The sequence below is a fragment of the Syngnathus typhle genome, linkage group LG9 (assembly GCF_033458585.1).
Source record: "Syngnathus typhle isolate RoL2023-S1 ecotype Sweden linkage group LG9, RoL_Styp_1.0, whole genome shotgun sequence".
Taxonomy (NCBI): domain Eukaryota; kingdom Metazoa; phylum Chordata; class Actinopteri; order Syngnathiformes; family Syngnathidae; genus Syngnathus; species Syngnathus typhle.
This window is the reverse complement of record NC_083746.1, coordinates 9,291,538-9,316,766: the sequence shown is the minus strand read 5'-3', so window position 1 is coordinate 9,316,766 and position 25,229 is coordinate 9,291,538. Positions and strand designations below refer to the sequence as shown.

The window sequence follows — 25,229 nt, the reverse complement described above, 5'->3', positions numbered from 1 at the left end:
TAAAGAGCAACAGCTCACATTGTTCAGTACACTAACACATGCTAGCCACCTGGTGGCGACAAATCCATATTTTCAGGTGTTCGTGAAACGTGAGATATCTGATTATTCCGCACACTGAGTACACTTGAGTGCTGCAAGGCAATCATGACAGCTACTCGGGCTTAAAGGGCGAGTTGCAGGTAAGAAGAGATTTTGAATATCCTTTTATGTGCCAACTGAGACTTGAGGTGTCGTGTGAGCTTCAGTGAGCTAGCTAGTTATCGAGTTTTACTAACCGATTACTGTCTATGGGGCCTATTGAGCGAAGTGAGCTAGGAAAGGTAAGGCGCTACTAGCGCTGCAGCGAAGCGCACCGCTTACATATTTGGTCAATAATTCTAGCGGATGTTGTTGAATGTGCGTTACAAACATGCCGATTTTAGAGGTCATTTGTCGCATGTGGCGAGAAACAACGCAAGTGGTTATATGTACCGTTGACATTAAACCAGCTGCAACTTGCTAGAAGCTAGCCAGCTCCCCTCAAGCAGGCCGAGTTATTTTCCACAACATCAGTGAGCATTTTCCGGGCACACTTTCAAATTAAAATATACGTAGTGATGTACTTGATAGAAAAGCAAGTTTGGATATTACATTTGAATAAACGTGCCTCTATTTACTGTAACAAAACTGTGGTGTAATATTTAATGATTCAAAATAATAATAATTTTCTCACTTTAAGTCGTGAGATAACTTTAATCTTGAAATTTACTCCGTGTTTCCGAGTGGGTGTTCCAAACTTTACGGCGTTGACAAGCATAGCTAACTAGCCATTTAGCAACCAGATCAGCCTAGCCCACTTTACATCAACAATGCAGAGGTTGGAAACACTCATGCAAACAAGCAGTGCCGAGTTTCCAGTTGCTTTTCTGTCACCCAAGTATGTCATTACTCGATGCATTATTATCAAACGTCAAGGAAGAATCCCTATGAGCTCATTTAGCAAACGCTAACGGGTCAACATTAATGGCTCGCAAGTGGTGTCTCATTTTAGAAACGTCAAAACAAGTGGAATGTTGAAATGACTAAGTCTCTGACCAACGTGTGTTGTCAGCGCTTCTAGAAACATGCAAATCAACACTTACTTGCAGAGAATGCTCAAATGTTTTATTCAATCCATGTTTGCATAACTTATGTAATATTGTCGCCTTGCATATTGTATTTTTAATGAGTTGCAAGAATAGAATATCACAATTTCATTGAGACAAAGTAGTTCTTATCTTATTCGGAGAATAAGAATATATGGAGAACATTTCTCATTTTTAATGTTGATCTTTGACCTGTGACACAAGTTTCTACGAGTTTGAGGATGGATAAAAGTTTTTAGGTTCTGAGTTTGTGTGGAGTTTGCACGATTGCTTTCAAACAAATAAGCAATACCTGACCCTAATGAGGACAAGTTCTATAGCAAATGGATGGATACATCAAGATCATCAGTGCAAATATTTAACTTTTATTGTAACAGTTCTCTCATGTCTCCTGTTTTTACAGTCAGTAAGGTACTCTATGTAAGATGAACACTGAGGACAAGTTGGAGGGCATGCTGTTTAAGTGCAGCAGTAGCGGGATAGACGGCGGCGGCAGAGTCGGGCTGGTGATGACGCTCGGGGAACGATCTCTGGCAGACCACCCCTTGTTGGCGGAAGATGATGACGACGAGGATGAGGATGAAAACTTGACCGTGAGCTCCCTGGTGACTCACGACCTGGTACCTCCCGAGCAGTTGATGATGCAGGAAATGTCCAAGAATAGTGGAGGAGATGATGAAGATGGAGGAGGAGAGGTGGGGGTGCACTTCCCTTTGAAGCTCACCCAGAAGTTGCCCTGCTTACCTGTGAGTTCATGTCGGTTAAAAGCGTCAGTGTGTCAGTGATATACACCACTGTGCAAAAGTTTTATTTATTATTATTTTCTTAGACTATTTATAGTCGCTGAGGAGAGTTGGGGAGCGTGAAATATTATTCCTGGGAAAAGCAAAAAGAGAAGCACTGGTTTAGACTCAAAGCATTTCATTTTATTTACTTAGCTCCAAAAATAGACTACCAACAAGCAACTTGTAGTCAAAAAAGGAGACTGCATAAAATCCCAGGCTGCCATAGTGAATGTTATCAGTTCTGAAAGAGAAAGAGAGAGGCCTTAGTCCCCCAAGTATGTTCAGTACCAGCTTAGTCCCCCAAGTATGTTCAGTACCAGCACTGGTATTGTTATGGCACATTCTTCATGATAACTAATGGTGAGTAACACAAAAGCTAAAGGCAATAGGGGGAGGGAAAAAAAAAAAGTCGAGTTGTGTCCTCTAGCTGCACTGCAGTTCTATTAGACATTCCCAGTATCTAAAAATATTCACATTGATCCCCATGTGACCCCATCTTGTAAATTTAATTACAGAAGTCAGAATGCGTGTGTACCGCGCACAAGTTCTGTAAAAATATTAGTAATGTTAAGCGCAGCTTCTGCAGGGGCTTGAATGAACCATGAGAACTTGCTTTCTTGAAGGGCATCTTCGTGATTGGTTAATTATCATCACGTTGGTTTGGGTCAAGCTGAATGTCCTCTCTTGTCTATGCTCCTTCTGTTACAGCTGAGCATTAAGCAAGAATTAAAATTGACTGAGCACCCACTACAGATGAAGAAGGACAAAAAAGTAGTCAAGGACCTGGTTGTGTGTTCCAAGAAGAAGAAAAGGAAACAGCGTTCACCAGCAAAGGTAGAAAAGTCAACAGCCCTCTCTTAGCCAAGTACCAAGATGGTAGACTGAAACGTCTACTGATATTTTGCCTTTACAGATTCTAAGCATTAATGAGGACGGTTCATTTGGCATCCAAAGCCCCAAGTGCCATGTTTGTAATCATTGTAATGCAGCGTTCAGAACCAACTACCATCTACAGAGGCATGTCTTCATTCACACAGGTATTAACAAAAAGAATCAACATGCAATTAAAACAAATATATATGAAATTCCATTTAAACTCTTGCTATGTATTTTTATTTTTTTTTAAATTATAGGCGAGAAACCCTTTCAGTGTAGCCAGTGTGACATGCGCTTCATTCAGAAATACCTTCTCCAGAGACATGAAAAAATCCACACCGGTGAGTGGTCCAACCCAAAGATCGTATTTGACCGTAGCGACATCCCCCTTTTTTTTTTTTTAAGTATATCATTATTTTTAGGCGAGAAGCCTTTCCGCTGCGATGAGTGCGGTATGAAGTTCATCCAGAAGTATCACATGGAGAGACACAAACGGACACACAGCGGAGAGAAGCCTTACCAATGCGACTACTGTCACCAGGTTACTTTTTTCGGCTGCTTTCACGCGGTGCATGTGAAGAATTTAATACAAAAGAGGTTGAGGATCAGATTTCTGTATGTCCTCGAATAGCGAGCTCCCCTCAAATAGAAATTGCTTGAAGTTTAATCATCTTTTAGTTTTAGACGCACTTCAATGTTTTTTTTTTTTTCCTTCATCCTCAGTACTTCTCCAGAACCGACCGTGTTTTAAAGCACAGAAGAATGTGCCACGAAAACCGAGAACGAAAGAGCAACAAGGCTGCCAATAAAAGTGGAGCGCTGCACGAAGCGGATGCCTTGAGCTCCTGTCTCACCAAAGAGTGCGCCTTACCCAAGAAGAAGCGACAAAAATGCGCCGAAAACAAATCCGACAGTTCTTGCTCGTCCACCAGTGGACAAGCGGAAGATCTCACGGCAACCGTTAAAGAAACTGAAGTGAAAGAGGAGGAGAGACTCGCTAAAAGTGAAGCTCTGCCTCTTTTTGCCGTGTCCTCCAAAGTCAAACACGAGTATGTGATCGGGGAATACTCAGTGGAGCTTCCGGAAGAAACCGCCAGCCAACATCGAGAGCAAGACTTATCCCCCGAAGACGCATCGACCCCTAAACTAGTCTTGAAGAAGGTCTCCAAGAGGAGATTCAAACAGTCTGGCGAACAAGCTCCTTGCTTGGCCACTCTGTCCTCATTTGAGGAAAACAATAAAGTCACACATTATACCTTTGAAATCGTGGACAAGCAAAGCCTTTTAGATGAAGTGACCACCACGGAAGCGGTGGAAACTCCGACAAAGCCTGCAGCCAGCAGCACAAACTACGACGATGCCATGCAGTTCCTCAAGAAGAAACGCTACCTTCACGCGGCCAACAGCACTCGTGATTACGGCCTGAACGCGAGCGGCATCTCCTCTCAGCCCACCGTTACCCAAACGCCGGTGTCGGCGGTCATCGACGAAACGGTCCCCGCCACCATTCTGGAACCTCAGCCCATTAACACAGAGATTAAGTCTATTCATGATAGGAACGTGTTGCCCGATGAGGTTCTTCAGACTCTGTTGGACCACTACTCCAACAAAGCCAATGGCCAGTCGGAAATTTCCTTCAGCGTGGCCGATACTGAGGTGACCTCAAGCATATCTATTAATTCCTCAGACGTTTCGGACGGCAGCCCCGCCGAGAGCCTCGGCGTCGCCAGCGCTCAGACTCAGCCATCGAGCGAGAAGGCCAGCCTCTTGCAAGAATATTCCAAATTTCTCCAGCAGGCGTTGGAGAGGACCAGTCAGAACGACAGCTACCTGACGAGCCAGAGCCTCAGCTTGGTGACGGAAAACCCAACCTTAGCCGGGCAGCCGCTGTTCTCCACCGAGAAACAGTTTCCGTCGCCCAGTAGGTTCAAATCGGGTACCAGTTCCCCGTTGAGATCCACCATGGAAAAACCTCACTTTGGACTTCTGGTGGGGGACTCTCAGCACTCATTTTCATTTTCGGGCGATGAAACCACTCCCCCTTCCACGGTGTCCCCCTCTGATGAGGACTTCTTGGAACAGGTGTCACCTCCCAAAAAGACGGACTCCTCCCCAGCAACACTGCAGACCTTTCAGATTAGCGCTTTCGATCCAAACTTCAAGTCTCATTTCCAGACCTCGAGATCTGGTACCTCGTCACAGTTCACAGGCGCCAACGGACAAGTAAGTCTGCGATCGCACGGCACAGACTTCTCCGAGTTTCCTTTAGTGAGAGTCACTGAGAGCAGGTCCCAATTGAACTCCTCCCCAGACGTTTCATCAAGCGAAACATTTGGTTGAAGAAAAGTGTGGTGCGATCATGACGTTAATAATTTCTGCAGCACTTTATCCCATTTCACCTGCTTTGCCAAAGCACATCTCATTGCATTAATATTCTTTCTTTAGGCCTTTTGGTAAAAAAAAAAAAATAGACAAAAAATATTTTAATGTGGTAATTGAGCTCTGGTCATACTGGTAATTGTGATAAAATTGGCAGTGCCCCTTTAAAAATGTTTTAATTTGCATTGAGAGATTACATTGATAAATACAGAAGTACGGACCGGCAAATGTGGAGTAAAAGTATTTTGACTGGAAAATACGTTCGAACGTACTTGCTATTTTATTCACACATATTTGTTGATAAAATTGCCAGCGCCCTTTTAAAAAAATGTCATAATTTGCATTGAGAGATTAGGTGATAAATACAGAAGCATGGACCTGCCGATGTGGAGTAAAAGTATTTTGACTGAATTCATTTGTGAAAACATTTGAACGTATTTAAGTACATTTAAACTTATTTGCAAATGTTTGAACGTACTGGTACTTGTAGGGTAAATGCTACGTGTAGCATTTTTAACATTATACCACAAGGTGGTATTGTGGCATGAAAAAAGTAAAAATAAAATGTAAAAAAACCCTTTTTTTTTAGTATTTAGTACATTTGAAAATTAAGTAAACATGATTTATTTGTATTGTTATGTTTTATTTTATCTGCATTTGTTTGTAGCATTCAGATTAAGTATTTGTCAATCCAAATATTTTTACTCTACAGTTGCTACTCCACGCTGCTGTAGATCAAACCTTAATAAGACAGTTAAAAAAATGCCATATTGGTATACATATTTATGTTTTTGTCACTTTTGCTTGCACACACACCAGTTTTGGTTTTTGCTGTTGGCTACCTCCCCTAGTTGATCATTGATCAAAAAAAGTGAAGATTAAAAAAATCCAGCTGTACAACTGCTCACTTGTTGCCTCCTGAGACGACACCATCACTATAATACTGTCACCGATGTTGCCACTTGAATCTTGTTGCATTTTTTGGGGAGCAAGTGAAAACATAAGCCCACCCACAAAAATTAGATGTGCCCACATTTCCCTAGAAGAAACTTGTAGTGAAATGACTTAATAGGATTGTGCTGGACGTCTGCACAATTTTGCACATTTTTCACTACAGAAAGAATGTAGTACTTTGTATCACAGTGTGGAAAAATCCTGTACTAATTGAAAAAATGTTTTTGCATTAAATCTTTGAAAGGAAGACGATTCGTCTGTTTGGGGAAACAACCATGTGATGGAAGTGCCCCCCTATGACAAATTATAGAAATAAAGAATAGTGATGTTATAACATACAAAAATCTTTTTAGAGCAGACTTTTCCGAAACCATATGCTTTCAAATTTAATGTTTGAGTGACAACCCCCCCGACACCCCCCCCCCCCTCGTCAAATCACTGCTGAGGGGTTTCAAAGTGATGCTTAAGGTGCTATTGTGTTAAACACTGACCTTTTAGGCCATCACAATAAGTTCCATTGACAATCAGGGACATGCGGCACCAATAATCATCAAATAATGTATTTTTTCCTTTTACATTCCCTTTTTATATATATGTAGATCCTGTAAATATAGTGTATATTTTTTAGTTCTGATGAGTACCCTTATAGCTGTGTGTCGCTTGTGCAAAACTATTGTTTCTCTCTAGAAGCATAAGATTATTCTTTTTTGCCACATTGAGTAGACTTGACAATAAATATCAGTTTCCCTATAAGATTTGTATATAAAGGATGTAATCAGTGATATTGAAGAAAGTCTTTTCTGTATAGTGTGTTGGTGACAGGTTAAGGTGAATTTAGATGGTTATGCTTGTAATTTAATTCAGTGGATCGGACATCTCAATGACTTTTCTTGACCCCCCCCCCCTCCCCATAAAAGACATGTCACTAAAATCTGCTTGAAATTTTCCGGTTGTAAATGGCCTTTGTAAATCACTTTTAAGCACAATGATGACCTGAATAATTCTTGTACTTGCTAAAAGAAAAAAAAGATGAATCGACTTGAATCGTTTTTGGACGATTTTGAGTTCAATTAAGCAAATAAAAATGTGGTTGAGTTTTATGAGTTAAAATGGCAGCACTGTGTTATTTTTTCTTTTTTTTTTTCTTCCCCCCTCCTGATTTTTGGCCATAAGTGTCCTTGTATAAGCTAGTGAAAATTACCAGTTCTGTATGGAAAAACATCTGGGTTATGTCTTTCTAACTGAAAATATATATATATATAAATATATATATATGTATATATACACGTATATACAGTATACTATTTTTGAACCATGAAATTTAAGGCACTGATATGTATGGTACATCATAAGCACTCACTATACCCTCAGTCGTCTCTGTAAAGGTGGTTTGTGTCATCTTATTTCAATGTGAATCTCAGCCTGACATCTTCTCATAACTTCACTGTGGGAAGGAGTCAATGAAAAAGGTTTATCTGCATGGTCACAAAGTTGGAGCAAGCGAACCCGTTTGACAAATGGTGTGAGGCTTTAAATGTAGCGGATTAATTTCAATCGAGTAAACCCATATTGTTAGAATTCTGCAATATATGATGATTTGTAAACAATCTGATTCAGTTGTTCTCTTGATTGTTGTCATGTCCACATGAATAAAATGTTTCCCAAAAAATACATTGGAATATTTGACTTTGGTTTTCATTTTTTTTTTTGGTTTATTTTAGTGACTGATGATTACCGTATTTTCCGGACTATAAGGCACACCGGACTATAAGGTGCACCTTCAATGAATGGCCCATTTTAAAACTTTGTCCATATATAAGGCCCACCGGACTATAAGGCGCGCCATTAATGCAATCACAATATAATAACTTGAAATAGTGAAAAAAATAACAATATATCAATAATGTTAATATCACACAACACATTTGGCCCGCGGGCCAGAATTTAGTCCATATATAGGGCGCACTGGACTATAAGGCGCACTGTCGGCTTTTGAGAAAATTTGAGGTTTTTAGGTGCGTCTATAGTCCGGAAAATACGGTAGTTTTCCATTGCCTTTATTTTATTTATTTTTAATTTATCTAAAAAAAGATAAGGAAACTGACATGCATGTGCTTCCTTTCAGCTGTGTTGACTGGCAAGCTAGCTACTAGATTTATTGCCAAAACCAATAGAGGATCATCGTGTAAAGCAGCAACACCCTGCAAACAAAGTAAGCAACGTTCAGTTCTGCTGCACACCTGCTGCAGTTTCTGCTTGCTGCCCACATTGCTACACACGCTCGGATCATGGAAAAGTTAGTCTTTTTTTATAATCATTTTATCCCCACCATGGACTAATTATATTTCTTGAAAGGTAGGTTTAAATCGGTTTAACCATTACTGAACCACATTGTCACGACGGCACAGTTTAGATTTTTCCTAATATACTAGGGCCTTAATTATTTTATTAATTTAGTTTCTTGATAGTTATGTCATTCTGTGTGTTAACTGTAATTCTCAGCTGTGCTTTAATTCGAGTGTCTGCTATTGTGATGTTGCAGAATACACTTGACAATTTCCTAGATGCAGTAAAAAAAAAAAAGGCAGACAACTCAGACAACAAAATAGAGCCCCTTGTTTTATCTTGATGGTGGATGGAAGGGGGCCTCTGAGTAACAGTACTGGGTTTCGGGAATCTCCCCAATGGGCCCCTTTACTTATTTTAAGCATTTGGCTTTGTCTATAAGTTTTTTAATAGAAAACATTGTTGATTATCCCTCGTCTTCTTTTTGTTTTTTAATTGTTTGAGGGTGAAGGGCGGTGTCTTTCTTTCTTGCCTGAGCCCCCATGGATGTAGAACGTGAATATTCCTACCCGTCTATAGCTCACATTCATACCTTTGCATTATAGGTTACAATGGAGTCCTTACCCGCCCACACCTGTGATCAGACGGAAGCTGGAGCAGGCCTGCCGAAGGAGGCAAATCCAAGCAACACTGACCCTCATGAGCAAGATCTGTTCCACGAGGATGCACAAGTAAGCTGTCAAATATGATTTTCTTAAAAAGTATTACATGTGTAGTCATTCTAAGGTGTGGTTTTGTTACAACATGACATTTAGCATAATTCAACCTGCAAACGACTCAAGGCAAACATGCACGCTTTTATCGCAGAGGATAGAAAGGTTTCACCGGGGTTTGCGTTTGTTTGTTTTAAAGACATCGCCCTCTGCTCAAATACATGTTTGGCTTTGACGTGGCGGTCGACAATGTTGTATTTTCATTATTCTTATGTGAGCCACATGCTGGAAAGTAAATTATACTTTCAAAGCACATCTTCATATTGGCCTGCAGTTGCATGATGATTATGATGACGTCAATATGGGTTTTAATAAAGTAAGCTTTTGTCCAGGGCTCTCAGCAGTCCAGTCAACCATGGTGGAGAATCAAACTCTTTGTTTGGGAGCCGGTTCTTTTTGGTACCTGGGATGGTGTCTTCACCACGTGCATGATTAACATCTTTGGTGTTGTTTTGTTCCTGCGTACTGGCTACTTAGTGGTGAGTACATACTGTTATACTTTTATTGTTTTTTTTAGAAATTCATTTTGCAGTTTTGTTCCACTTATCTTCCAGGGCAACACAGGTGTGCTGCTCGGGATGCTCCTGGTCTCCATGGTGGTTCTGTTTGCTTTGGTGACAGTCATGTCTGGGATTGGGGTGTGTGAGTACTGCGGAGTGGGAAGTGGAGGTGTGTACTCCATGATCTCCACGGTCCTTGGGGGCAGGGTGGGGGGCACCATGGGCCTTCTCTATGTGTTTGGACAGGTTAGTCCCAAATTGGATTGACACCTTTTTTGGGGGGGTCATGTCTGTGTGATCACATCTTCTGCCACAGTGCGTCGCCGGCGCCATGTACATTACTGGTTTTTCGGAGTCGGTGGCACAGCTGCTGGCTCTTCAGAGCCAGTGGGCGGTGCAGGGAATGTCAGCTGCTGTACTGCTCGCCCTGCTTGGAATCAACCTGGCAGGTGTCAAATGGATTGTGCGACTCCAACTGCTGTTACTGACGGTGCTGGCTGTCTCAACACTGGACTTTGTCGTTGGTACTTTCACGCACCTTGACCCAGGTAAGACGGATGTACACTTTTCTTGCTTATCTTTTATTTATTTGTTATTTTTTTATTTTTTTTATTATTATTATTCTTATATTTCTTTTTTTTTTTTTTTTTTTAAATAGTTACTGTTCAAAGAGCACTGTACAGTAAGTAGGTTTGAGTGTCACTGTTCAGCATGTGTAATTTGTTTAGACCACCTGGCGGCGCACTACTACCACCCGATATCACGATCAAAATCCTGAAGGAACCTTTAAGATAAATATATATTTCAAGTCATAACAATTTTCAACATTTTTTAACCAGTTTGATATATTTGGAATTTCTTTGAAAAAAAATATTTTTGTCCGAGTTGGTTCTGTTTTTGAGTAGAGTCACAGGAAGTAGAATTTCCTGTTCTGACTGATTGTCTATGTCCTGTCCAGTAGGAAGAGAAAGGTATTATTTCAATCTAAAGTTGAAAAAATATTTTATTTGTGAAAAGAATTCTCTGACTATATGGCAAGCACATCTTGTAACTAATTTTGCACACATCTGCTGATTATATATTCTAATATTGAATTACTACCTAAAATAATCACATGTCCAGGTTTTTCCAGTTAAGGGCTACGTGTTGTTGTGACCTCATATTTGGCAGGGGGCCAGCAGGTCCCTTAGCTGGTTGAATCAGCCGAGATTAGAATGCACTCAATGAACGCTCAGCTCCATCCCGAAGGAGGAGAAACCTCAGCGCCCGCCATAACTAATGCAGTAAATCAAATCCAAACTTTGTGACACAACGTTCATGACACGCTTATATAAAAGTGGCTTCCGAGAGTTGAGGTCATGTAATTTGGCGCTCCATTTTTTGTTTCAATATTTAGGTTCCTTTGATTACTTTGAGTGATACTCATTTCCCATTTCTGCTGAAATCCAACCCGGAGTTAAAAGTTCATCCATTTGCTTGTATAAACTGCGGTTAAATGCAGCAAGGCTTTGTCAAGCCCGATGGGAGAAGAATTTCTCTCCTGTAATTCATTTTGACTCCGAACGCACCGACATTGCCAAGTCATTGTCTGCGCAACCACAACAATCTCATCGTCATGCGAGCAAAGCCCTTCTGTGTAGTTGAAGACTTTTCCCCGTAGGAAGCTCCAATGTGGTCCTCGGGCCACGGCTTGAGGGTGTATACCAGACTCACCCACATATTTGCAAAATGACAAAGAAAGAAAAACTCATATGAGAGGCCAGCCTCCTACCCTCGGAACCAGCACGGCTTTTTACGCTGGTCGCTAATGTGGAGCTAGCTGCCAGTCATCTCAGTGGGACCTGCCTCACCGCTGTGACCTCGCAGCCTGACAATGTGGGTGACAAAGAGGTCAGGCAGAGGGAGAGGCCTCAGACACATGGAATCTGCATTCCAGTGTGTTTCAAGACGAAAGCTGAACACAAGAGAGAGGAACTCCATTCTGTTCTTATCCACCCTTCCTCACACCTCTTATGGATGTAGTCACTTGATTGTCCTTAACTGCACTTCAGCATTTGGCAAACTACCAGAAAAAAAGCTTCGAACTAATACCCCTTAAGTCACATTATGAAAAATATAAGCTTCTGTCTAATTTTCATTGATCTAAACTGATCTTTATTTTAAAGATAGTTAATACTTTTTTTTTTCTTTTTTTTTTTTTTAAACATGTCTGTCTCCTCTTTTTTTTTTTTTTAATTCAAACTTGGAAGCTGCACAGCTTCTGAAAAGGGTGGTTACTTCCTTTTGGATAAACATGTCATTAATCTGGGAGAACACATTCTTTCCCATCGCAAGATAATCAAGGGGGAAATATCCCGTGTTGGTGAAGCAAAGGCCTCCAGCAATGCAGAGCAATCTGTTCCTGTGCAATTTAGAATTTCGCTAAATAGTTTGAAACTAAAGACACATGTGTGGTGTTTGTGTTTAGTTAGACATCCAATCAAGATGGTCACCAGGATTTAAAACGCGATTAGCGTCCGTCAGCCGTGTTGGAGTTTAAAAATGTTGTCAATGCACAGAAAAAGCTGGTCCTCGTGGTGCGAGGTTCCATAATGACGGGCTTTCTGTTTGTGCTACCTCCTCTTTTAGAGCATGGTTTCATTGGTTATTCTGTTGGTCTGCTCAGCCACAACTTGCTGCCCGATTATAGCCCGGGAGAACATTTCTTTACAGTCTTCGGGGTCTTCTTCCCTGCTGCTACAGGTGGGCGTGCTTGCTCGTTGACTAAAGCCAAGACAAAAGTCTTTCAATGTTGTTTACATTCTTGTGTATGTGTGTGTGTGTGTGTGTGTGTGTGTGTGTATTGCATCTGTGTGTGTGTGTAGGTGTTATGTCAGGCTTCAACATGAGCGCAGACCTGCAGCGGGCCGAACACAATATCCCTTTGGGAACGCTGGCAGCAGTTTTCACCTCGTATGATAAACACACACTTACGTAGCTGCACACAAGATGGTAAACTACAAAAATACTCAACAGAGACAGGACAGGTCAAAAAATATTTTTAGAATTAAAAGATGTTGTATCACCTCCCCAAGAATCTGAGATTTTCAGTTGCACTACATTTTTACATTGCAAACTTTCAAATGTTCTCAATTTTTTAAAAACGTAAACAGTTAGCATGCATCAGTTAGCAGGCTGACAAATACCCACATTTCAAAAAATCCTTTCCTCCTTTTTAGCAACACATGATTTTTCTCATAATGTTAAAAAGAATGCTCACTCATGACTTTCTCAAACTTTTATGTGTGATACAAAAAAGCTCTACTCCACAAACTCAAGGTCCGGGGGCCAGATACGGCCCGCCACATCATTGTATGTGGCCCGCGAAGACAAATTGTGCATCAAATTCATGTCATTACTAGAATTGCAAATTGTCTTCACTTTTAATATCTTTCTTTTAAAATATTTGACCAGTTTTTACTCATCTGATTTGAAAACAAGTTATTTGTCAGTTTGTTTTGTAGCTTTTACTGTATATAAAGGAGGTGCTCATACATTTATTTGGGTTGACAGACATAATGTCCCTCCGAAAGAAGCTATGAATACAATGCAGAGGGCCGCGAAAAGAATGAGTTTGACACCCCTGCTCTACTCACATGACGATCTCAAAAAAAAAAAAAAAAAGAGAATAAACACAAATCCCTCTTTATTTTTTTCAAATACCCAAAATGTCACAGCACATTTTTTTTCAGTAATATATACAGTCGTAGAATAATTCCGGTGCAATGTCTGTGACCCACAGGTGGTTCCTGTATCTGGTCTTCGTCTTCCTCCTCGGTGCTATATGTACAAGAGAAGCTCTGCGCATCGACTTCTTAATAGCAGAAAAGGTCATTTTACCACAGATGTATTTAGGCTTGTCTTTTGTAAGCGAGCCTAGCAAGCAACTTTTGTTTATTTCCACCTACATGTTGCAAACACGTGCAATCAGAGTATTAATAACAAATCACTCTGTGACATAACGCATGCCTCGGTCATGACTAAAGCTAAATACATCACAAAGCGACTCATTAACCTTGACCTGTTCATCCGGGGGTTAGCGCTGGCTGTTTTTTTAAGATCTGACTACAGCGGAACTGAACAGGGTGTAGCTAGCACCCCACCCCATCCTCTTCCAGCCTCTGTTTGTTTTCTCCCTTCCTTCAGGTCTCCTTGGTGGGTTTCCTGTTTCTGCTGGGCCTCTACGTCTCCTCCCTGGCTTCCTGCATGGGCGGCTTGTATGGAGCGCCCAGGATCCTGCAGTGCATCGCCCAAGAAAAGGTCATCCCTGCGCTGGCCTTTCTGGGAACGGGGGTAGGTTGGATCCCTGGGGCGGACATTCCCTTTGATTTAGCTAAAGTGAAATTATCACATATATACTGGTCAATGAAATTCCCTGCAAATGAAATAAGCGTGAATTTTGGGAGGAAAAAGTTAGGCGGACTCGTCGGGAAAACAAGTCACTAATTAGAGAGCATGAACTTCACTTCATGAAAGTGGCACACATACACCGAGCGTTAACATCTCAACCCCATCCGCCCCTCACTTTCCCTCAGACTGCCAGCAGTGTCTGACCTCTCTCAGTGGGTTGGAATGAGGCCCGAGACATCTTGGCCCAAATCAAAGGTTCAGAACAAACGCAGGAAGGGCGACGGGCTGGACTCTGCTTTGCTGTATGCTCTGGACTTCTGCCAAGCGCACAGAACAGCACCGATGTAACCGGCAGATAGGAAAGCAATGCTAGCTAATGTACATTTAGAGAACCGTTTGCATAGATAGACACTTTAAAAATTTCTATGAGGTCCCTGCTGTGACTAATTATTCCAACTTGTCCAACAGAAAGGCCCAAACAAGACTCCCGTGGCAGCTATCTGCCTGACCAGCCTGCTGAGCATGGCCTTCGTTTTCATCGGCCAGGTCAACGTGCTGGCACCCATCGTCACCATCAACTTCATGCTCACTTACAGCTTCATTGATTACTCCTACTTCTGCGTCTTCATGACCTTCCAGTTGAAGAATCAAGACAAGAGCAGCCAACGGAGATTCACCAGACAGATGTCCGAGCCTTTGATTGACACCGCGGCGACTGGTTATGGGAGTGGAGAGGGAAGTCCACAAAGGAAGGACACTTTGATGGAGTTCACCAAGGACATGGATCGGATCTTTCCCTCGGCCCTTGATGGAGTTGCTGGAGCTGAGAAAATCTCACAGGGCGGGAACAAGAGCAAGGAGGCCAAGCAGAAGCTGATGGACAGTTTTGGCTTGGACCCGCAGCGCAATGTCTTTGCGAATAAACAACTTCAGCCACCTGAGGTGGAGAAAGCAGGAACCTGTCTTGGTGAACATCCATCGTCCGGCCAAAATCATAAAGGTGCTTCATCGATGAAGATCAAACAATCCATTTATAGGTCTCGGTAGATTTATTTGGGTTATAGAGTGGATATCAAAATCACTTTTTTTTTTCAGCCGCTGGAGAAAAATCAGAGCAGCACAATTTAGAAATCAAACCCAAGCCTGACTCAATCTACGCCAAGTTTAGTAGCCACTGGATGGCTCTTCTTGGTGTAAGTTCTACACAAGCATCATCTTTTTGCTCCTATCTGCTGTGAATGAATAATATGTGTGTTCTCTTTCAGGCTTTGAGCTCCCTGTTGATCATGTTTATTATTCATTGGCTTTATGCACTAGCAAACATAGTCATTGCACTGCTGCTTTTCTTCTACATCGGCAAAACCAGCCCAGGACTACACAGAGGTGACGTTCACACTTGCATCATTCAGTCTGGCAGCTGCTGGGGCTCAATTCTCCCCCCCAAATTTATTTTCAGGTGTTGCGGCTCGATTCAGTTTTCCTGCGTGGCTCAAATCAACATTCAACAGGATTTGCAGGTATCGTTTGATTTTGTTACCTTGAATTGATTTTTTTTTTGCTTCAGTAATGTCCTTCTAAATTTGAACATGAATGACACATTCTTGCCTTTGCGCCAGGAGGTCAGCGTCTCCCAGAGATGAAATTGTAGTGACACCATCTCTGTCAGGGGTCGGTATTAGAACTAAGCAGCTGACGGAAGAAAATGCCGACTTTGCGTCTCGCAGCCGCTATCACCAGTCCTCCTTCATCAAGAGGGAAGTGATGTTGCAACCGCCTCATGGGTAACTTAAGCACAACCTCAGTTGTTGGAACTTAACTAGTTATTATTGCAAACAGTGCATGTGAGTTCATGCGTGCGTGTAAGCAAGAGGGGAAATCTTTCACTACTTTTCCATTCAATGAAGTTGAATCAAACAAAAAGACAAGACAATTTTGTCCTCATGTCCAGTAGAACATCAAATAAGATTGTACCGTCACTGTTCAACTTGTTTACAGGACTATGTGTTCGAAACGAATTAAAAGGTTATACTCCAACAGTTACTGCTCATTTGGTGTTGAGATTAGAAACAGGAGGAAACCACATATCACATCAATCTTCAGATATCATAAAGTATGCACGCTATACTTGATGACGTCACTGCTGACATTTCCTATGCTTTAACTAAATAAAGTATTTTGTGTCAAAATGACATTTTAAGAATCTGAATGTGCTAAGGAGGAAGGACAACAACAAAAAAGTCATCAATTCCCTAAAATTGTAAAGCAAACTGTGAATTAATTCTAGTGACTAAAGCAAGTGTAGGGAACGGAAATAAAACATTTGCTCAAATAATTTTTAATTGTTGACGTAGAGCATGAAATCATTTATGTTAAGTGGTGATCCACGCACTTGCACTTAGTGCTCTGTTGATGTTTACAATCGGATGCGCATGAGTTAGAGCGCGCCTGTGTGCGCGCCGAGTAAAGGAGGAGGAGGAGGAGCTCGCTGGTCCCGCTTACTCAGTGATAACAGGCTGCTGTCGCCTCGCCCCGGTTCGGTTCCCCCGCCGATCGGACCGGACATAAGGCCGATCTCTACCACTGGCTATGGAAGTTCCCTAAAAGGCGAGGCTTCCTCTGCCCCTCCATGCCCTCCTTCCCCGAGAGACCCGCGGGTCTGTCTTTCCTCGATTTCAGCGACCACCGGGCTGGCCTGGCTTCTTTGAAATTATGAAAACGTGGTCGCCGGAGCCCGTCCTCGCCTTGTTCCTGTGGGGGCTTGCGTTCAGTCTACCGCAGTCCCTCGGGGCAGAGACCCCCGTTAACAGCAGCCCGTATGCGGAGACGAGCGTCTTTTATTCCTCAAGTAGCACCAATGAGGCGGACTACGAGTTCACTTCCACTTCTCCCACCAGTGAGAGTTCATCAGCCTCATCTCAAGAGGACCTGCTGCTGCTCACAAACTCTGCGGGTAAGATGCGTCGCTCTCTCTGCGGCCTACGTGACATTCTTTGCAGGCTCAATCTGCACTGCAAACCTCGCGCGCACTAGTATTCTAGAAATAAAATCTCAACAGCTCGTTATATTATTACTTCATTTGATCTTGACTTGATCTCTTAGTGGTTATTAAATTCTTAATGCCAAGCACCACCACAAAGACCACTATTAAAATAGAGTAACATAGTCAGCCTAAGTGTTTATTAAAAACATTATTTATAAATGCAAGCAGCTCCAACAATATGCACAGTTTGATCATTAACACTGCGCTTAAATATAGCAAAATACATCATTACAATAATGATTCAGTTTACCCTCCTGTCATGTTGCGGGTCAAATTGACCCGCTGTCAAAGAATATAAGGTAGCTGTAACATTGATTGTCAAGAACTAACTAAAAGTATGAGTTTTGATAAAAGGGATGGGGATAGATGGATGGACTTCAATGAAGCCGATAAAAACAAAATTATTTGATCGCTTGTTTCTCAGTTACATTCCTGACATAAATGCCTTTCTTGTTTTCTTTGTGATGATTTAAACCCTTGATGATTCAGTAGTTATTGGAAGGAATACAATAGAATAGATCTTGCCATCACCATGTGTCCAACATATGCGCTCTCAATACTCTAACGCAATGCTACTTTAGTCTGTTCTATAGTATATATTATTTAAGTTTGCTAGCTTGCCATGATCACATGTGCTTGAGAATTTGTACACACCCAGACATCAACTTGAAGAGCATGTTTACTTTTTATGTATTTACAGTAAAATTCTTAAATTCCAGGAGTCACAATGACAGTACCAACAATAACAAGACGTGCAAACACAATTTACAATTGCTTTCTGACAACAGCCAGCCCCGTTTGTTCCCCAAATCAACATCAGCATCTAAAATATTGTTTTGGTTTTGGCATTGTGTCAAAGAAAGGAACTCAGCTCCCAATTCCAGTTGGTTAGTGAGTTTAAAAGTAATTCTTTGAACTGTGAAACCCAAATCCACGAGTGATAGTCTTCTGCCTTGTGCTCACTCAGCTTTAGGAAGGAAGCCACCGATCCCCAGCGGGGACATTGGCCGCCATATTTAGGCCTTCAAGCCTTTGTTCGAGTAGATAAGCCCGCCTACCAATTGTTCTCCACCCAGAATTGTTGCCTCTGCTCTGCAGCAGTGGAACTTCATACAGCATCATTGTGGATGGATGCGGTTTCCCTCACCGCCCCCTAGTGACGATTTGTAGAACTGCACCTATGTTGTTGCTGCGAAAATCTGGAGAATATACTTTTGCTTATCCCTTCTCTGAATAGCAATGCTGTTTTGTTTTTCCTCAGGCACTGAGCAAACACAAACTCTACGAGAACCAACTACCAGGTCACTGGAGACCGTCAGTGGCTCCACTGAGTCGTTCACATCATCCCATGTCGGCACCTCCTCTGAGGCCAGCAGTAGCAGGAGAAACTGGAATGCTGCCTTAAGAACCCAAAACCTGCCTGATGTGTCCACCGTTGTGTCCAACAAAGCAATGTTGTCCTGGACGTCCACAGAGGACTCCAGCTTGCCGCGGGACAGCCCGGTTTCGCATCTCCGTTTAGGAGATGCCGTGTCCTCCCAGTCTCAAGTCTTCACAGACAGCATTTTCATCTCGACCACCATCAGCCGGGCAGGGGAGCGGACTCTGTTGTCTGTCACCTCCTCTTCCTCTGACAACATCTCCTCCTCCTCAGCCTTTACTGAGAGCTCCAGCTCCCACCAACCCCCCTCCACTTGGAGTGTTCCATCAATACGGGGAACAGAGACTGAAGACTACACTCGGAGTGTTCCATCACCAGGGGGAACAGAGACTGAAGACTACACTCACAGTTCCCCGTCCACCAGGAGCGAAGAAGCCAGAGACAGCACTCTCACTCAATCGTCATTTCCTGAGACGTCCACAGGAACGCAAACTCTTGTTAGCCCTCCGAATGCGACTGAACATCACCACCCTCTGACATCAGAGGTGACTTCTGATTCCACATCCAGGATGTCCAGCACTGACCAATTGGATGAATCGTTCTCATCCACACCTCCAGTCGTCCCGCCTGTAAGGAGCCCCACTCTCGTGTCCTACCAGGAACCCACAGTCGAACCCTCTGCTGAATCTTCTACTAGGACCGTTAGCTTCAGCACTTACAGCCTCAGCCAGAGCACCGAGGAGAGTTCATCCAAGAGCGAGGAGGAAAAACTGGGATTTAGTTTCACCACAGTTCCCCCACTGATTAGTAGCCCGACTAATCAGTATGACTCTAGCACGGAGACAACTGAGGTCTTCATCACCACCACAGCAGTCACTGAAAGGTAACAAAGTGTTTCTTCTCCATGAATCCACAATGGCATGGTTTTTACTGTTTGCTCCCAACAGATCTGAACTAACAAACAAGCCCGCGAGTACCTCAACGGTGTCCACCAGCAGCCTTCCACTCCTCGCCACCTCATCTTTCAAGCTCAGCATCACGTCCGTTATCTCCACTCCCGACTCTCCAACCCAGCCCACCATCCCTCCCACGACCTCCGCAACAAGTGCCCCCACGCTGACTCAGCAGAGCTCTGCAACCCCGACCGCTTCCCTCCCCAGCACCAACCAAGCCTCCTCATCGCCGACGGTGACCGCCGAGCCCGCCGACGTCACCACCCCGAAGCAGGAAACTAGCACGCGCACGCTGGCCGTCTCCACCCCGACCCGAAACCAACCAAGCACTGCTCCTCACACCCTCAGCACCCCAACAAGAAGCACGGAGGCTCTGCACACCACCCGCAAACAAACAGACCGAGTGACTACAAAGAGGGTGACGCTAACAACACCCGTTCATGTCCAAACCACTAAGGCAGCTCCAACAAGTGAGTACTGAACAGTTTCTGACTGTCAGGCTTATTATAATATAATTTAGCAAGCCGCCAAATACTAATTCCTTTATCCTCCGTGACCAGCAGGGGACCCCTGCATGTCCAACCCATGTTGGAACGGAGGAACATGCAGAAGCTATGAAGGGCGTCAGTTCACTTGCACGTGTCAACAAGCCTGGACGGGCCCCACTTGCAACCAGGGTGAGCTTCCACAAAATTCTTGTTATATAGATATATATCATTCCAATAAGAGCTTGTTATTAATTTATTTGCACTTTTCCATTCGTCTCTTCAAAATGTGTTGTTCTAGATTTGGATCACAAAATAACTACCAACCCCGATACAGTTTTGCTAAATAACCAAAATTTCTTCTGTGCAGATATGGATGAGTGTGAGAAGGACCCTTGCCCCGTTGGCTCCACCTGTGTGAACACCAGGGGTTCCTTCAATTGTGAGTGTCCGCTGGGCTTCGACCTGGAGGATGGACGCACGTGCACAAAAGGTAACATAAAAAAAAAATTTAAATCGCAAAATTCTGTTTTGTTAAATGTCGTTGTGTCATCCCTTGACAGCAAAGACCTTTTTGGGAACATTCAGTGTAAACAAAATGTCACATGACTCGAGTATCTTCAAGAGCGCCGCCATGCATGAAATCCAGAGGGAGATCATACAGCTGGTGAGAAATATATTCTTGAGTCTTGCAATTGGGATGAAAAAGCCTTTCAGTTTTACTCACTGATGTCCTCTGTCCGACTCAGCTAAACGCCTCCTTGTCCCACCTCAGTGGTTACAGCCGCTCCACTCTCAGCAAAAAGTGAGTTCATAAAGTTACTTTTAAACCCAAAAGGCAAATTTCATTTTTTATTAAATCTCCTAACAAAATGACACAGACTCATACAAATATCTCCTCCTTATAGGGACCTGGATGGCGCTCACATATCAGCCGTCAACATGTTCGCCAAGTCCTCCAATGTGTCCAGTGTGGAGGTCTACAACAGCATCCAGATGTTTCTAAAAAACTGCAGCTCTTCACAGTCTCACTGCCACGTGGTGCTGCACCACAGACTCACTTATCACGGTAGGTGGGGAAAAAAAATCTCTGTTCATCACAACCAACTTGTATCACATCCAAACTGAAGATATGAGCAGCAGAATGTAATATTATAGTCTACCGCTAGTGGGCGCATTTTTTTTCTTCATCCTCATGTCTGTTCCCACTATTTTCTTTTAGAGGAGAGTCTCTGTATGGCCCAGAGATTTCAGTGCAACCCAGAGCGCTCCACCTGCACCGATATCAGCGGCACCGCCCAATGCCAATGTCTACCAGGTTATTACAAGCACAACCTTGATGACCTATCCTGCTTAGGTAAGCTTTTTTTTTTTTCCTTCGTAGTCTGTGAGAAAGGACGACCAGTAAAAAACACAAATTGTATTTTGTCTTTTTCCAGAATGCGGGGATGGCTACAAGCTGGAAAATGGCACCTGTGTCCCGTAAGTTTGCATTTGTTGTACTTGTGTACTCCGGATTTAAGGTCACATTCTCACGGTGACCTCTTTCCAGGTGCATGTTTGGATTTGGAGGATTCAACTGTGGGAATTGTAAGTGGCGTTAAGATTCACGAGATAATCGTTCCCACTGAAATAAATCAAGTAACGTGCAAAGAGAATCTTTGCACATGCTTATTGTGCTTCATTTGGGCTTTGCAGTTTACAAGCTGATTGCTGTGGTTGTATCGCCAACAGGGGGCGCCTTACTCCTTATCCTCATCATTGCTCTTATTGTCATTTGCTGCAAGTAAGCTCTCTCTTGTCAAATGATACTGTAAGAAGGAAAACTATGTCACACTTGAACTTGTGTCTCAACCACCAGGAGAGACAAAAATGACCTCAACAAGATCATCTTCAAGAACGGAGACCTCCAAATGTCTCCATACACCGACTTCCCCAAGAGCAACCGCATCTCCATGGAGTGGGGAAGGGAGACCATCGAGATGCAAGAAAACGGCAGCACCAAGAACCTGCTCCAGATGACTGACATTTACTATTCGGTAAGAATTTTTTCCACTACCGACTGTCTTAATCCAAAAGGCCAAACTAAAGAACAACTCTGCGTTTTCCTGCAGCCGGCATTGCGCAACTCTGACCTGGAGAGAAACGGTTTGTACCCATTCACAGGTCTTCCGGGATCTCGCCACTCGTGTATCTACCCCGCCCAATGGAACCCGTCCTTCATAAGTGACGATTCACGCCGCAGAGACTACTTTTAAACAAAAAATCTCACTGATACTCAGAAGCAGACAAACAAACAAAAAATCACCTGACCATGTGTAACTTCATAGGACGTAAGTGCACAATTTTTGCAAGTTAAATGTGGCTCGAAACATCTTCTCGGCCCATTTCAGTGCCTTTGCATGGGTTGAGCTCATTTCCTTCAATGCAAAAACATTTGTTTGGTGCTGCTGCCATTTCATCCAAGTCTACTGATGAAGCTTCCGTGGATTGACACTGATTAAAACCCACTAAAGTTTATTTTGGAGAAACTGAAAAGCCTTTATTTATTCTGATTATCCAAGTGCAGGACATGTGTGGAAATTTCAATCAAATACACTGAAAGATAAAACCTGTGGCTTTAAGTATGTATGCATTGCGTGTGACAGGAGTTCATGTTTTTATTCTGATAGTATTTTAAGTGCAAAGTGTTGGAATGTAAAGCTATTATTATGATGCAATTTATATTCTCTATATTCTGGCGTTTTAGTCGGATGTGTTAATTTAAATAAAAACATAACACAGATGTCCGTCTCTCGACTGGTGACTTGTGTGGACTATTCGAATTCAGACAAAGATGATCAAATTGATTGGGAGTTTTCGTGGCCTGTTTTGAAAATGTTTTTCTTTTGTCGTTGTTACCGGGTCAACTTTCTCTCTGCGCAGGCAACGCATCATTAATAGTTCTTCCGACGGGGCAGTCCATTATGCAAACGTGTATTAACACCAGTCCCCTACTTTCCCTGTCAAGCCATCCATCAAAAGCTGTGTTGAAGAACTCCTCCATTTGTTTGAATCATTTTTAAAGTTAACAATGGATGAATACATTGATATCAATAGGCTGGTATTCTTTTTAATCAACGGCCCGTTGGTTCTTTTCAGCTTTGCTGTGAATGTTTTCTTTTTATTTTTCTTGGTCAAACCACAAGGCGACAACAACAAACGACTCAAGCTGCCTTTGAAGATACTCTTGGAATATGTCGTGTGCTGCGCCATTTTGTATACAGTCTTTTTAACGCTGTTCTTCACCTTGGATAATGATCTGACCTACACAGCATCTTTTTTGCTCTGGCTGACAATACAGTCCTTTGTATGGACCAGCATGACCTCCTACGTTTGGCTCAACTTCTACTTTTTCCTCCGGATAGTTCCCACACGATGCGCTTTGCTTATTTGGCTGAAGAGAAACATCATGGTCGCAATTTTGATGGCTGCTTTTCTTGATTTTGTGATTTTAGTCAGCAACTGGGCCCTCGAGACTGCCATTGCTCTAACTATCGGGCCTCTGCTGCTCTCTTCCGTCAACAGCACAGTGATTCCCTTCAGTGATGACATTGTCCTTGTCAGAGAGATTAGTTTCGTCATTACTTGGATCTACCTGTTTATCATTTTGTGGTTTATGATCGTCACCAGCTGTATCACCGTTCGATACCTGCGAGGTCACATGAGAAGCGTGGCGAAGAACAGCATCGCCTTACCTGGAGCAAGACTTCGGACTTACTTTTGGGTCACCGCGACGGGAATTTCTCAATGTGTCGTCTTCTTTTTTTGTGCGCATTATTTTTTCTTGAACTATTTCACACTGATATTTCCACTAGATCTCTACATTGGTTTCCGCATCACTTACACTATCAGTACAGTGTACGTATTTTGTACAACACTCAACCTGTGTATCGGTCAATCAATGTTTAGGCAAAAGCTGATGATTTATTATAGGGCTCTCAAATCCATGTGTTGGCACGGAAACAAATGAGCTGGTTGCGGCCTCCAGTTGAACATAATATTCAATTCACTGAAGGCACTGATATTTAGATTGTTGTTTCTGTCTCAGCACTTGTTGAAAGGAAAAAAAAAATCTTTTTAAATGCAATTAGGAGGTTTAACACATGAATGATTGAACAATAAATATTAAATTGAATATGCTAGAAAATATAAAACGTGAATAAATTAAAATTTTAAGTGAATCTGTGAAATAATCATGCATGATTATTTGTGATTTTTTTCATTTTAGGGTATCAAGACTGCATGAAAAACATAACAAAATAGATAAAAAATAGATAGATAATAAAGTTTTATCAATAATTGTATTACTGGAAATGATGTTTTATCATAATATGCGTGAAATAATTATATTACTGGAAAGTATGTTTAATCTGCCGTGATCTATGAATTTTAAAGACATGATACACTTAAAAAAGTGATAGATATTTTGCAACTATGATATGATAGATTATTACTCAATGTACAGCAATTGATATGCAGTAATGGTTTCTTGAAATGGAATGTGAGTTAAAAATAAAAATAAAATGTGTCACATACCGTACATCCACAAAATGCCTGCCTCTTGTTTTTATGTAGTTATTATTTAGTCGGTCAAATCTTAGAATTATCCTCAGACACAAACCTGCCTCTTGTTTAGGTGCGGCGGTATTACCGGTATTACGGTAATAAGCGGTGGAAAAAAAGATGCATCGGCCTGAGTCATATGGTCATTACGGTACATGCAGTCTGCGGTGACTGTGTAGTCTGCAAAGCCGGTGCTGAAGTCTGCAAAGCCGGTGTTGCATTGGGGACGCTGCGCCGAACAGGTAATAAAAAAACAAAAATAAAAAAAAAACAATCACGCCTTTTTTTGCGTTACTTTAGACCAGACGAAACGGGCATTCATGCATGAGAAGCCACAGGAGATCTGTTTCTGATTCTTGCTTGCTGGGTCTGTCTGGGTATCTCCTTCTTTCTCAATAATTTTGCCTGATTTAAATCCCAGTTGAGTAAACACGTCTCACGGAAAGCTGATTTGAGTGCGGAGCTCATTTTGCTTTAATCACGCGTGTTGATTTGTAATGAATGATTTAAAAGAATCTCTGCATTGGACCTCATTGAACCTGCAAGGAGGCACGTACTGCGGGAACTTGGATCTGTCTTGCACCCGTTTCTCAATGAAATAAACCTCCGTATATTTATATGGAAGCATTCAGTGCACCAGACGGGACCCATTATGCGCGGAGTCATTTGGTGATTGCATGACCACACCAAAGACAAAAT

The 25,229-nt window shown here is 42.4% G+C and overlaps 4 protein-coding genes across 9 annotated transcripts; all 4 read left to right on the top strand.

Annotated features, from left to right (window-relative positions):
- Positions 1 to 21: 21 nt before the first annotated feature.
- Positions 22 to 7,789, top strand: znf148 (zinc finger protein 148). The gene is made up of 7 exons (XM_061286240.1): positions 22 to 179; positions 1,528 to 1,870; positions 2,618 to 2,743; positions 2,823 to 2,946; positions 3,043 to 3,126; positions 3,208 to 3,326; positions 3,509 to 7,789. The coding sequence occupies exons 2-7, from the start codon at positions 1,550 to 1,552 to the stop codon at positions 5,123 to 5,125; spliced, it is 2,391 nt and encodes a 796-aa protein (XP_061142224.1). The 5' UTR covers positions 22 to 179; positions 1,528 to 1,549; the 3' UTR covers positions 5,126 to 7,789.
- Positions 3,276 to 16,100, top strand: slc12a8 (solute carrier family 12 member 8). 4 transcript variants are annotated; one of them, XM_061286242.1, is made up of 15 exons: positions 3,276 to 3,326; positions 8,244 to 8,330; positions 9,010 to 9,135; positions 9,510 to 9,656; positions 9,732 to 9,923; positions 9,994 to 10,225; positions 12,306 to 12,419; positions 12,542 to 12,629; positions 13,459 to 13,546; positions 13,863 to 14,009; positions 14,535 to 15,066; positions 15,162 to 15,259; positions 15,332 to 15,449; positions 15,523 to 15,583; positions 15,683 to 16,100. In XM_061286242.1, exons 3-15 carry the CDS (start codon positions 9,016 to 9,018, stop codon positions 15,849 to 15,851), a joined length of 2,106 nt encoding a protein of 701 aa, XP_061142226.1. In that variant the 5' UTR covers positions 3,276 to 3,326; positions 8,244 to 8,330; positions 9,010 to 9,015; the 3' UTR covers positions 15,852 to 16,100. The 4 variants fall into 4 exon arrangements, with proteins under 4 accessions (XP_061142226.1, XP_061142228.1, XP_061142225.1 ...); XM_061286244.1 differs by lacking the exons at positions 3,276 to 3,326; positions 8,244 to 8,330 and adding an exon at positions 8,345 to 8,473 and having other exon boundaries at positions 14,535 to 14,612; positions 14,706 to 15,066; XM_061286241.1 differs by lacking the exons at positions 3,276 to 3,326; positions 8,244 to 8,330 and adding an exon at positions 8,345 to 8,473.
- A 460-nt stretch (positions 16,101 to 16,560) lies between these two features.
- Positions 16,561 to 22,710, top strand: heg1 (heart development protein with EGF-like domains 1). 3 transcript variants are annotated; one of them, XM_061286238.1, is made up of 14 exons: positions 16,561 to 17,016; positions 18,368 to 19,370; positions 19,435 to 19,910; positions 20,004 to 20,117; positions 20,296 to 20,418; positions 20,489 to 20,592; positions 20,675 to 20,730; positions 20,834 to 20,994; positions 21,148 to 21,282; positions 21,365 to 21,407; positions 21,478 to 21,515; positions 21,624 to 21,711; positions 21,787 to 21,964; positions 22,040 to 22,710. In XM_061286238.1, the coding sequence occupies exons 1-14, from the start codon at positions 16,776 to 16,778 to the stop codon at positions 22,181 to 22,183; spliced, it is 2,904 nt and encodes a 967-aa protein (XP_061142222.1). In that variant the 5' UTR covers positions 16,561 to 16,775; the 3' UTR covers positions 22,184 to 22,710. The 3 variants fall into 3 exon arrangements, with proteins under 3 accessions (XP_061142222.1, XP_061142223.1, XP_061142220.1); XM_061286239.1 differs by having other exon boundaries at positions 16,563 to 17,016; positions 20,001 to 20,117; positions 21,660 to 21,711; XM_061286236.1 differs by having other exon boundaries at positions 16,563 to 17,016; positions 20,001 to 20,117.
- A 143-nt stretch (positions 22,711 to 22,853) lies between these two features.
- Positions 22,854 to 24,383, top strand: LOC133159347 (uncharacterized). The gene has a single exon (XM_061286248.1). The coding sequence runs from the start codon at positions 22,999 to 23,001 to the stop codon at positions 23,935 to 23,937; it is 939 nt and encodes a 312-aa protein (XP_061142232.1). The 5' UTR covers positions 22,854 to 22,998; the 3' UTR covers positions 23,938 to 24,383.
- Positions 24,384 to 25,229: the final 846 nt, after the last annotated feature.